This window comes from Copadichromis virginalis, linkage group LG20 (assembly GCF_057382275.1).
Source record: "Copadichromis virginalis isolate Kocher_CV1m ecotype Utaka linkage group LG20, C_Virginalis_male_GT1.1, whole genome shotgun sequence".
Lineage (NCBI taxonomy): Eukaryota > Metazoa > Chordata > Actinopteri > Cichliformes > Cichlidae > Copadichromis > Copadichromis virginalis.
The window spans coordinates 1,799,499-1,813,048 of record NC_140637.1 but is presented as its reverse complement, the minus strand read 5'-3'; the positions used below and the strand labels follow the sequence as shown (position 1 = coordinate 1,813,048).

The 13,550-nt window shown below is 40.5% G+C and overlaps 1 protein-coding gene across 2 annotated transcripts in view; it reads right to left on the bottom strand.

Moving 5' to 3' along the window:
• LOC146683937 (chemokine-like protein TAFA-2) overlaps positions 1-13,550 on the bottom strand; it is a 96,815-nt gene that overhangs the window by 38,416 nt on the left and 44,849 nt on the right. For both annotated transcript variants that reach the window (XM_085444162.1, XM_085444159.1), the window contains exon 2: positions 5,947-6,047. In XM_085444162.1, the coding sequence (XP_085300288.1) occupies positions 5,947-6,046 (100 nt within the window). In that variant the 5' untranslated portion in view covers position 6,047. The remainder of the gene's footprint in view (positions 1-5,946; positions 6,048-13,550) is intronic.

Genomic DNA, 13,550 nt, shown 5'->3' with positions numbered 1-13,550 from the left:
TGATATTCATTCAACAGGTGAAGCAGGTGTGGATGATGGAGTAAGAGGGCTTTAAAGATGGAAAGTACGATCCAGCCAAGTTCCTGGCAGTGTGATCCCTCTATGGTGCCTCGTACACATGCGTATTCCACCCCCACTGTTATTTTAGCTTATAACTGTAGACGAAAGTCTTGGCTTTGTTGTTGCTCTCATCCTGTAGAGTTGTGTCACAGTTAGTGAAGGAAGATTCTGGTGTTTATTATATTTATTATTCTCGTGTGTTTATTGTTCAATGATAATTTTTAATTGCCCTGGGTCAGCACGTCTCAATTTCAATAAAGTTGTATTTACAGAGGGGAAGGGACGGAAAGCGTCTGCTACATTTGCATTTATTTATTGGATTTCAAAGAGATTTAGAATGTGCTGAGTTTATTATTATTCTCATCAGAGATGAAACGATGTGCAAAGCACCGTGCTCACGTTTATCTAGCGCTGTCTGGTCCTACTGACTGCTCAAAGCACTTTTTAACCACACAGTCATGCAGCGCTTTTTATTCTGCACATTTCCAAGCACTTTATCTACCTCACATCCGTGGCCAATTTACAATCACCTATTAACCTAACATGCGGGTGTTTGGACTGTGGGAAGAAACCAGAGTACCCAGAGGAAACCCACGCAGGGAGAGTGAGAACATGCACACTCCACACAGAGGTGCTGAACCAGGAACCTTCTGGCTGGGAGGTAACATTGCTAACCGCTGCACAACTGTGCGGCTGCACGAAAATGCACAGTCTGGGCCACATGCTTAATTTAAAACATTTAGGAAGAAGAAGATTTTAAAAGAAGGAAATATTCTTTCCCAGTATGAGCAGAGCATGCCACATTAAAAGTATAATAAGTGACAGTATAATGTTCTTCTGATCGTCTGTCTCACTGTCAGTAATTACTGATTTCATTAATTTGGTCTCTTTCTCTCTCATGCATGAATTCTTTAACTCGTGACCTGTGATTTAAAAGTGGAAGGAAGTGCTGGGATGTTTGTCAGCATGAAAAATTTCACATTTGTAATTTTCAGCTTGAATTTTTCACAAGCCATATGGAACCGTGTTGTAGACCAAGCATGGAGTGCAGCTTTACTGTGGAGCAGCCACTAAGGAGGGCAGACAGCCTGTCTCTGCACATCACATTAGAGAGCCTCCTTGGCCATGTATGCATATAGATGTGTGTGCACGTGGGTTTTTTATTTGTGTGTGTCCTTCCATGTGGATCTACAGAGGGTCTGTCGGCGTGCCTGACTGAATGCACATGTCCCTCTGAGCATGTGCGAGAGTAGTTTAGCACATGTGACTTCGCCTTCTATGTCTTTCTCCTTACATCTGTATTTTCCTGTCTTGGCAGTCACAATGCCTTTCAGAGTAACTTAAGTTCTTAGTAGTCTCTAATGAGTGACGATGTATAGAGATTGCAGCCTATAGACTGAGAATCAATGACTCGACAGTGTGTGGTGAAGTGATCAGCATAATCGCTGTTCCGCTTTACTTCAAAGTCCAAGCCAAGCTGTTTCTTCAAGACTATCGGCAGAACCACTGAGTCATTTAACCAAGGCCTAGACTGCAAATAAGATCTCTTCATTGTAGGAGATCTATAGTCTACTAAGTGTAAGCGCTCTGTGGTCTAGGTGTTACACATTTCGGTATAATAAAATGTGGGAATAAGGCAGAATAAACAGAAGGATTGGTGGTTTAACAGCTGGAGAGGCACTAATGGCATAGAAAAGGCATCATTTTCTATTTTTCTACTCTGGCTTGAGAGATACAAAAAAGAACAAACTACAAAGACACACACACACACACACACACACACTCTCCTGCAGACACACACTTATATCCTGAGACTTCTTCAACCACTTCTCAGTTCCATCAGCTCTTCTCCTGAGGTTGCTGTTCCTGTCTTGTCTCTACATGCCTTGTGAAATGAATTCAAGAATGCGCATGCACACATATTCACACAAACGTGTTAATGCTGGCTGAAGTAAAACCTAGCCGGGAGACATTTGATGTATTGCCATCATGGCTGGCTGGTGTTAGGTAAGGTGGAATCCACTCACTGTTAACTTGAATCGGATTCACTTCTTGCAACAAGAGAACCGCTGATCGAAGCACACAAACCGAGCTCCTTGCTTTGTCTCTCAGGTAAACGGACCGCCGTTTTGAACATATAACCGCTTTAAAATAGGTCAATCATTACCTAAATTCAGACAATTTTCAGAAAGAACAATAAAAAATAGAAGCTAAAAAAAACTGAATAAATAAATCAGTTTTTTTACTCCTTTCACTGTACCTGCATGATGGATATGAATAAAGTACTCGATAACCAGGTTTCACTCACGGTGCACTTTAGAAACATACCTGCCCAAGAGGTTAACGTACCATTTGTCCAGTATGTTCATCATTTTCCTGAAGCCTTCATCACTCGTGTTTACTCAACACATATCTTTAAATGTAATGTAATTTCAATGTGCCTATGCATTTGACGGATACACTCGTTTGCTGTACAGTTTTATGGATGATTCACGTTAGCCTCCAATGTATCATTTCTCCTGGTTTTCATGCATTAATTAACTGCAGCTTTTGGTGTTTTTTCAGGCAGTTAAATAAAATATTTGTGCTGCTATTCTGCACAGATAAAACTACAACTCTACAGCACTCTTGGCAAATTATTTTGTCTTGGTTCAATTCAATTCAGTTTTATTTATATAGTGCAAAATCACAACCAAAGTCACCACAAGGCCCCCTATATTAAAAAGACCCACAGTAATAAAGAGAAAACGCCCCATGCAACCAAGCAATTGGTGACACAGGGAAGGAAAAACTCCCTTCTAAAGAAACCTGTTCAGGGAGGGGCAGCCATCTGGTGACTGACAGACCCAGTATGACTGTGTAGCGTGCTCGAACTCTGAATCTGAACTACCGTATTTACAGAAAAAAATGGCAATAGCCAATATTCAAGTCAAAGCTTCAAAATGGCCCAAATCAATTGGTGATGTCATAGTAGCTACATCGCCCAATTATAAATAGTCTGTGCTGACAACACTTTACATAGTCAGCATGAATCTACATTAGCTTTTGATTATCCCAAATTCTCACTGTAGAGATTGTCCAAAAAAATGTAAATCATTGCTTCAGAAATGAAACCGGCAGCCACGAATTGATTTGACTTGAACGTTTAAAGAGAGAACGGGGAGCTGTAATGGCAGTGACCACAGCCGCTCACTGGGGTACTCTTATAATGAAAGCAAAACCGAATAGCTTTAGTGGCTCCCAACATTGTAATCAAATTAACTTTACATGCCTGTGTGTGTGTGTGTGTGTGTGTGTGTGTGTGTGTGTGTGTGTGTGTGTGTGTGTGTGTGTGTGTGTGTGTGTACCTCTGTGAATGCATGTGCGAAAGAGAAAGAGACAGCGGGTGTGTTTTGAATTAGTGAGAGCGACAACCTTGAGGTGACCTAAAGGATTGTATTCAGTAATTATCTGATTACTCGTCTGTTTTTCCTCACTCAGACACCCTGCAACTGGATAATGCTGTAACTCACTGATCACAACCTACTTTACAATCAATTACCCATTAACAGAAGAACGGTCACAATGCACACGGGCAGACAAACGCCGCCTTTGCTGCCACCGTTTCAGAGCAAAATGTGACAAAAGAAAAACACAAAAGTGCAAATTCTAAACTTTTCCTCATCTTGTGACTTTTCTATTTATCTGCCTCACTCGCTGTTTTTCTCGTAGCTTTGTGCAGACCTCAGCACTTCGCTGAAAGCCTGGTGAAGCACCACAGTGAGAAGGTGTCTCTGTCCCCTCTCAATGTCTTTTCACGATCCTTCCATTTATGAAAATGTTTGCCCTTGCCTTGTCAAAAATGTCTCTTTGAGAGGAGATGATGCCTGGCAGCCAGAGAACAGGAGAGTCAATCTTACACACAAACAGCCACAAAACACACACGCAAAGCCATGGATATAGGTACTCACATTTCAACAAGGACACACATTTACTACACACACACACAATCTCACAAAAAAAACCCTTCTTGTCTCCAAGAAGCGATAACATTATGAGAAATTTTCAGTTTGTACAAGGAAGGCCAAAGGAGGGGCGCACGTCCACCTAAGATGCCAGATTAAAGAAAAGATTCAGACTCATCAATCATTCTCCCTTTCAGTCATCCCTTAATGGAACATCTGCACGAGGCAGATGTTAAGACGTAAATGCACTGGCTGCAATATAAATATCCTTCACGTCGCTCACGTTAGATACGCAGCACCAAAAATGACAAAGACAGCCAGTTCAGATGAAGGGCAGCTGGTGCACAACACTTATCACAACATGAAAGCCGAAGGCACAGCGTAACATTTTCAAGCCATCACAGCATATTATATGAAGTCAAACCGAACACGCGACACTAAAATCACTTCCTGCTTTTATCCTTAGGTGATTTTGTCATTTTCAATTATTGAGTTTGGTTGGGTAAGGTTTTTGCTTGTTTTTTTCATTTTATTAGTTACATCCAAATCTGCCCCACAAATCTTGAAATGGATTTTTCTGGGTAATACTTGTGGTTCCTGGAATATTTAAAAGTAGATCCTTTAGCTCGGGAGACAGACAGCCTTTCCGCTTTTAGGATTAGGCTTAAAACTTTCCTTTTTTAGAAATCATATAGATAAGTCTAGATCCGGTGGCCCAGAGTCCTTCCTTAGTTACACTGAACAACACTTGGGCAGGGGCTCCTGGGGGGTTCCCATCTTTTTCACTCATTATCCATTTAATAATTAGTTACTATTTACTTTGGCTTCCACAGGGTGTCTTTTGTCCTGTCTACCTCCCCTGATCCGGTCATCCAACCACAGCAGATTCCAGAGGTTTCTTCCTGCTAAAAGGGAGTTTTTATTTCCCACTGTCACCAAGTGCTTACACATTTGTAGGGTCATATTGTCGGGTCTTTACCTTATGATATAAAATGCCTTGAGGTGGCTGTTGTCGTAAGTTAGTGCTACATAAATAAAATAGACTTGTACTGAACTGACTTGGATTGAGAGGCACCAGCCTTTCAAACTTACTTATGCTGCTTGAGAATTAAAAGTGATTAAGAACAGCTTACATTATAATGACCTTCACTGCAAGCCTACAGCCAATAAAGCCTGTAAGTCCAGCACTCTGACATACCCCTAATAAAAATCGTAACTGTAAAAGCTTCACGACGACACACAGAATGAATTCACATTCCTGCCTGTATGTGCATGTAACTGAACAGCATGACCTCAGGAACATAAAAAGCTCTTATTCCAGCACAGGTAGCAGCTATAACGTGTTCCGCCTTAAATCTTTGTTGCCTAGAGGTATGGGATTTTCAGTGTCACACACATGTGATCTTTGTGAACCAGGGAGGCGAGTACCCAACCTTAACATGAGAAATGAACTGAAAAGTAGTACGAGGCCTTTGGGCTCAATCACGGTAGTGACTCAGCCACTTGAATCACACGGGAAGGATATCACACAACCAGGGATTTCTAATCCACAAAAGCTCACTTCTCACTGTCTGTGCTGTAACCCCCAGGCATTTTTGAGAGTCATCCACCCTGATGGGACTGCGAGCACGCGAACGCCTCTGAACTGGGAAGACCTTTCTTGTTGGATTACTTGTACCCCCCTTTCTTTTATTAAAGAAGTTTTGTGTGTTCTTCCTGGCAATCTGCCTCGGTGGTCTCGTATTTCATTGTGAAGCCGACCTCGGTGTTCCCTCAGGTAGCACGCGGTGTATTCACTATAACTTTACAATATGTGAAAAGAAATTGGCTGCAGAGGTGATCTACAATAGAGCCAATATTGTGGATGTTGTAAACAGACAATGACCCACCGACAGGTGAATATACAGTACACAAGCGGACATATAGATATACAGCTACCTACCTGTGTGGCTTCTGTGTGCATGTGTGAGGGAGGCCAGACAAAGAGATAGCAGCAGACTCCACACACCTACTCCACAAATGCAAGGACCCCGTTCCCGCATTCTGTCAAAGGGAAAGTAAGCACACAAATGTTGTTAGTGGACACAAGAGAAGAGACAAATTTAGAGAATGCATTGCTTTACTTGTATATATGCAAAAAACATTCATTTGATTCTCACTGCAGAACTGTTATTAGTGACTCTCTATCCCCCTCTACCTAATTGGCACCACACACTGCTGTATATGTTCATGCATGAAGTGAAAAAAGCATCAGCTGAAGCGCAAAGGTTAGTTCAGTGTTTCCCATGAATTCACCAGAACGTTCTCGCACAATAACATGTTAGGCGTTTTGGTAGAAACACTTTAAGAAGTCAGGTGGTGTAAAGAGCAACATTCACACAGTCATACTCTAAAGCAGTGGTTCTTGACCTGGGTTCGATCGAACCCTAGGGGTTTGGCAGAGCCTCCGCCATGACATGCATGGCTCATTTTGTGCAGAGTAAAAAACATATCTATGTCTTGAATTTGAAAAACATCATATTTTATTTTTCACTAAAGAGGGGTTCAGTGAATGCGCACATGAAACTGGTGGGGTTCGGTACCTCCAACAAGGTTAAGAACCACTGCTCTAAAGGATCTATTGAGGGCAACTTGGGGTTAAGTCTCTTGCCTAAGGATACTTGACTGGCATGCGGGCTGGATGAGCAGAGGACCAATCCATACACATTCATTCTACCACCTGAACCACATAACTGACTGCAAGTACACAAAAAGCACCTAACGCAGTCCACATTAAGAGCCGGGCTTGGTGGATGTCTGAAACACGGGACTATCACTCAGAAGACTGCTGGTTAAACCATGTTCAACACAAACCTTTTTACATTTACACTTATTTTTTCCTATTTGGCAGATGATTAGGGTAAAGTCTGGTTGGGACTCGAGTCCATGGTTTTGGATTGAAGTTATTACCGTTTAAACTCTGTGGTGAAAGGGTTTCCTTTTTGGCAGAAAGTCCTGAGGATAATCTTTTGCTGTGGGGCTGCACCTTCAACCTAACGCCATAAAACAGCTATATTCAATCTCAGAAAACTGTCTTAAAATCACTGAAAGCTCTCTTCGAGTTCTCTCTAATGAAGCTTGGGCATAAGTTCAGTAAGGAAGATCTGTAATCACTCATCTGGCTGGTTTTCTGGGTGTCAGGTTGCTTTTCTATTCTTTAAATCACTCCCACTTTCCCACGCTGTCAGTCTCAATGCTGTCATCATTACTCTAGTCCAATCATCTTCTTTCTTGCCCTCTTTGAGCCAATCAACCTCTGCTTTATGTGATTTACATCTGTGATCTCCATCATTTTCCCTTTCAAACTCATTCGTGCAACCCACCTCCTGCCCATCTCCAACTCACAGACACCTCAGAGATGTATCCAAGCCTCAGTCTTCGTCTTCACCACCACCAGCATCTAGACTCCGGGGAGTCCTGTCCTAAATCGCCGCTGGGACTCCATTCTGCCATGATGAGTCATCAGAGTCTAACCACCAAATTTAATAATTTCTCAATAAACAATGTTCAGTTCTTCCAAGTGAGTTCTTCCATTTCTCTTTATTGAACTAAGGTAGAGCCTGTTGCAGAGCGAAGTTCAAATTGATTTTGTTCCTAGGTTTGAATCACACATGTATAAAGCTGTTCAGTCTTGCTTCCTAGAAATTAGAAGTATGTCTAGTGGAAAACAAATAAAACTTTCACACTGAGACCTGGAGAAAGCCATCCACATATTTATTTTCTCTACTGCAACTCTCTCCTGTCTGGCATGAATGAAAAGTTACTCTCTTGCCTGCAGCTGGTTCAGAATTCAGCAGCACAGCTTCTTACTGGTATTAGCAGACAGCAATCACATCACTCAATTCCTGGCTTTTTTCCATTGGCTCCCTGTACGATTTAGAATTGATTTTAAGATTTTAATCATCACTTTTTAATGATGTTGCAATCTGGCCCCAAGCTACTTGGATGAAATGTTGACCCTGTATGAGCTAACTTCAAGCCTTAGATCCTCACATGGGGCCCTTTTGGCTAAATCATAGTCAAGAATAAAATCTAAAAGTGATTGTGCTTCTGTTTTTGGGGCCTCTCAACTTTGGAATGACCTACCTGAGGAAATAAAATGTGCAGAATTAGTAAACCTCTAAATCACTTTTTGAGACACTTTTTATGTGATTTCATTACATGTGATGTCTTTGATATTCTTTGATCCTCTGGTTAACATCTTTCATATGTCACATTTTAAATCTTTTTTTTCAGAATCAGAATACTTTAATAATCCAAAGGGAAATTATGTGGTTACAGTTGCTCCAATAAGAGCAGTGACAGAATGAACTCAATTAAATAATAATACAATATATTACAAAGTTACAAAACATAACAAATAGCTCTAGTATAAATATCTAAAATATTACAGAGATTAAATATTTATGATTGATTGAATTGTTTTTATTTTTTTGTTTTTGTTGTTAAGCCACTTAATAAATGATAATGGTAAATAGACTATACTACTTATATATCACCTTTCTACTTAAGTTGAGGACTCAAAACACTTTCATTCACCCAGTTCACGCACACAAGTTCATTCTCTAAAGGAGCCAGGGCAACTTGGGGTTCAGTATTTTCCCTAAGGATACTTTGATATGCGGATTGAAGGAACTGGGGATCAATCCATCCAAATCCAAGTTCCAACTGGTGGATGATCTGAACCACAAACTACTTACTGCAAACATAAAAAAGGACCTAACACAATGGAAGAACCTACACATAATAAACTACTTAAAACCTTAATTTTTCTGTCGGGCATAAAATTGAAGTTTTGTACCAACAAAGTGATTCCCAAACAACCATTAGCCAAAAACTTGGTACATGTCAGAATTGTGTGCAGTGTGTCCTTAAATTATTAATTATTAATATTAGTATCTGAAAGTCATGTCCTCAGGGTACAGGAAAATAGCCAGCAAAGATCTGACACGGGACCCAAGAGCTGCATCTGGTGCCTTAGCTGATCCATCTACTTATTTTAAAATGGTCTTGATAATTCTTCTTCTAATTCATGGATTCTAAAATAATATGTACAAAGACAGATGATGAATCCTAACAGTGTTTGTGATTTTAAAACTTTTTATGCCTGTGGCACAATTATGTCCATACTTGAGTCACGTTGAGCGTCAAATGTCATTTCTCTAATGCCGTGATGTATCATCTGTGTTACACCTTCTTAACGTAGTAACTGTGAGCATCCTGTAGAATTTAGCCAGCACAACGTCACTGCCATGCATGATTGTTGAGAAAACAGTCATGTATAACCCTTATACTCTACGACTAATGTCAAACATACACAACTGGCAATTATACCCTGCAGTGACCTTCTGTCTCCCTAATAAATACAAAAAAGGCTATTTCACTGTTCACTGCAATAAAAGCACCGGGGATGTGCCAAGAACGGTTCTGGCATTTTTGTGCCCAGACTTGCCTGGCACAGTGTGGAAACAAGATGGAAAGAAAACATCATCATCCACTTCAGGTTTGGCAGTGTTGGCTATTTGCTTTTACCACTTTCATCCCACTTAAAGACAGCACTCCCTGTCATGGCGCACTAACTGTCGGCTTTTCAGAGGAACCGCATTGCTCTTTGGGGCATACGTTTCAAAATGTGAATACAGCATCTCAAATATGCTACTGAGTGAAAAATTGTGTTCCGTCGGCAACATCCACCCATATGCTGCTGAATCTGTTGCTGCTGTTGCAAGTCACGAGGCCACAAATTTGAGAAAGAAAAGACTGCAGGATGAAGGCATAATGCACACTAAGACACGGAGCCGACTCAGGACAGGTGCACGTTTGTTTTGGGGTAAAGAAATAACGACCTATTAGAGAACAGATACTGCCAATGTCCAAGCAGCCAACAACAAAAACAAGCAAAACAACAAAGCAAAAAAAAACCTGTAACACAAAGCTTTTATACCCTCAGGTCTGACAGGAATCTGCAAGCAAGTACAAAACAACTCACCAATAAATCTAATAAAAACAACTTTTCTGATTTAAAAAAATATATTCATCAACTATACTGATCAAATAACAGATTTTATTTATGTGTGTGTATTCAATGTGGACAAGGCCAACAATGGTGAGTAAACACTTAGAGTACTGGGTATCCAAATGCTGGCAGGTGTTTCCACTGAAGTAAAGGATGCACATAATTAAAGCACTTTACATTCTGGGCACTAAGTACACGCAAAAAGTTCTTCAACAGACAAACAAGCTGTGTGTTTTCTACCAAGGAAACTGTTTGGTCAGTAAACTTGTGTACATGTGTTTGCGCACTGGTGTGAATAAATAACTGCAGGATGCTGGTAAAGCAAAAGCAAATGCAAGAGGCAGCTGAGCTCTTTTTTATCTTTTACATATGTTGTTTAAATATCTATAGCTTTGCTCAAAACTCAACTAAGTCAACTATATGCTACTACTAGTCTTGGTCGTACTCCAACTCCAACCTCCAAACACTAAACAGTAGTGAGCAAATGTCTTCAGTCATCCCTCATTTCTTTATATTTTGTTAGGAGACTGGGAATAGCTGCAGTTATTTATTGAACCATGTGCAAACATACATGGAGCTTGAACTCTTTTAAGCAAAGTTTCTTATCATTTCTTCTTGTTGTCTTCAGGAATAGTTCACCAGGTTTCTTGAAATAAATTCAAAGCTCTTCTTTTCTTCTTTCTACTTTTGTTCTATATCAAGATGATACACCACTTTGCATTTAAGCATGAACTATTATTATTATTCTTTGCCCTGCCTTCCTCCCTTTTCATCCTGTTAAAAGAGAGTTTTTCCTTCCCACTTTCACCTGGTGCTTTCTCATATGGCATCATCTGATTGATGGGGTTTTCTCTGTATTATTGTACAGTTTTTAAATATAAAGCTTCTTAAGGCAGCTACTGTTGTGATTTGGTGCTATATAAACAAAATCAAATTCAATTGAACTGAATGATCCCACACTGCTTCAATAATGTTGAGCTGTGGGCTCTGAGGAGGTCAGTCTATGACTGATAATGTTTTTCTTTCTAAGAACTGGCAGTGTGTTTGGGGTCATCGTCATGCTGAAAATGAAGGCGCTGCCAGTCAAACTCTTTCCAGATGATAATGCATAGTGAATCAAAAGCAGATGTTACTTCTCTGCTTCCATAATTTAATCAATTTTGATAAGATCCCCATGATTACAGGTTGAAATACAGCCCCAACCCGTGAAAGAGCCTCCACCTTGTTTTACAGATGGCTGTAGAACCTGGCTGTTGTACCTATATTATTCGTACATATTGACAACAAAAAATAAAATCTGAAGTTGTCACTCCATAAGATCTGTTGCCACGGATTTTCAGCCTAGCTCTTGTGTAATTTGAAACACCCTAACCTCTTATTCCTGATTCCCTTCTTTAAGATCAGCTTCTTGATGGTCATCCTTCCACTCAGATCTTTTCTAATGAAGCTTCATCAAATACTGTAGTAGTTGGGTCAACTAGGCCCAGATACATCTCTCAGATTTGGCAATGTTTCCCATTAAATACACAACTTTCAGATACTGTTCATCTGCTGCAGATAGATTTTTAGGGCTGATCATTTTTCTTTTATTCTCCACTTTCCAGTTTTCTTATGTTGGCACGATGGCAAGTTTACAGCTAATAGTTATTTGAGAATGACCTTGTTGGGGCAGTAATATTTTATCACTGATACAGTAAGTGTGTAATTTTTGGCTCTTTTCATAGAAAAGTAAAATTAAATCACTAAAATACTTTTGAAAAGATCTGTGATGATGTAAGTAAAACAAACCAAGCTCTCCAGTTTTTGTGTGAGAGTCTGGGCAGATTAACTAAGTGCAGATGAGATTATGCACACACCTGGTTGGATCTGGGCATAATTTGATGTGTTTATTTTGTGCACATATTCTATATTCAAGGATGTATCTGCACGCACGTGTGAGACCGCTTTTGCCGTGAGGAAGTGTGTGTTAAGCTCTGGCTCGAGTTCTGAGCTTGGTGTGTGAGTCATCTGGTTATGCAGCCAGGCATTTGTAGAGCTGGGAGAAGCTGAAAAGCCAGACAGGCTGAGCCAAGGCTTTCTCTGGTTAGGGGGCATCACACACACACAGAGAGTGAGAGAATCATATATATGTGTGTGTGTGTGTGTGTGTGTGTGTGTGTGTGTGTGTGTGTGTGTGTGTGTGTGTGTGTGTGTGTGTGTGTGTGTGTGTACTTTTCATCTCTTGTTCCTTTCATCTCTTCCAGTCTTCCTATATCTTTCCTTCTCTCCCTTCTCCTCTCACCCTCTTCCTGCTGTCCTCACCTATCTTCTGCTGGTACTAAATAATTAGGAAACAAAGCAGAGACAGTGCCTGCTTCCTCTCCAGCTCATTTAGATACACAGCAGTGTTTGTGATGATGCAGTGCCACTTCATTATGGCTGGTTGTTTGGTCTGTCTGCCGCAGAATGAGTGGGTGTGTGATATAGAAATGGATTCAGAAAGGGGCAGCAGAAGACAGAGAGAGAGAGAGTAGAGGAGAGGAGCACTGTGGTTGTGTGTGTGTTCGTGTACGTGTGTGTCTGACTGCTCAGGAACAAGGGGTTCTGATCAATAGCTTCTAAACAGCTCGACTCTCCATCAGTATCAAACTCATCAGAGGACGGTGACTCACACATCTGCACACACTCAAAGGCAACAGACAAATTGTCTATACTGACAAACCAAAAGTCCACATGTGAGTTCGGAACTTTGTGAATTTCGAGATCACAGCGGCTGGTAAACAAGCGCTTCAAGCAGTGCAGACTCCAGAAATCCTAAACTCCTCTAATCACATCTTTAGCGTTAACACTGGTGAGAAAACATGCTCACAGGTGTACACACTGGTGATCACACCCACAAACTACACCCTTTTTGGCTCCTACCTCAAAGCACACTGTGTTCTGTTGATCTTATGTGCTGCACAATAATGTTTAACATTTAGTATTTACTGTCATATTCCCATATATCATTGTGATGTTGTTTATTCTATTACTCTTGTTCTCTTCTGCTTGCTTTCTTTTTTCTTTCTCAGCAGGTGATCCAGGTGATTGATATATGCATTTTTTTTTCTCTGCCCGTTCTGTTGGTTTTTGTCTTTTGCCCTTCTCCCCCGTCCCTCTTCTCAGCTGTTTCTCTTTCCCTCTTTCTTTCCCCCAGTCAAGTCTGTCCCGTATTCAGTAAGTGAAAATAAAATAAACAATAAAAGGTGAATCAAATGGACCATTACGGCAAGGCTGGGATGGTCAGTTTGGTAAAGTAAATCCGTTGGGCATCTTTCTTTGCCTTTAGACAATAATTCTGATGCAAAAGAGCCAAACAGGACAGGCCAAAAAAAAAAAAAAAAAAAAAAAAAAAAAACACTGGTGAGAAAACAGCATTAAATCTCATAACCCGGGATGATGTAGCTTTTTTAACAGAACACAGAGGAGCAAAAGAGAAAGTAAAAGCGAGTTGAGAAAGAAATAGTTGGTGA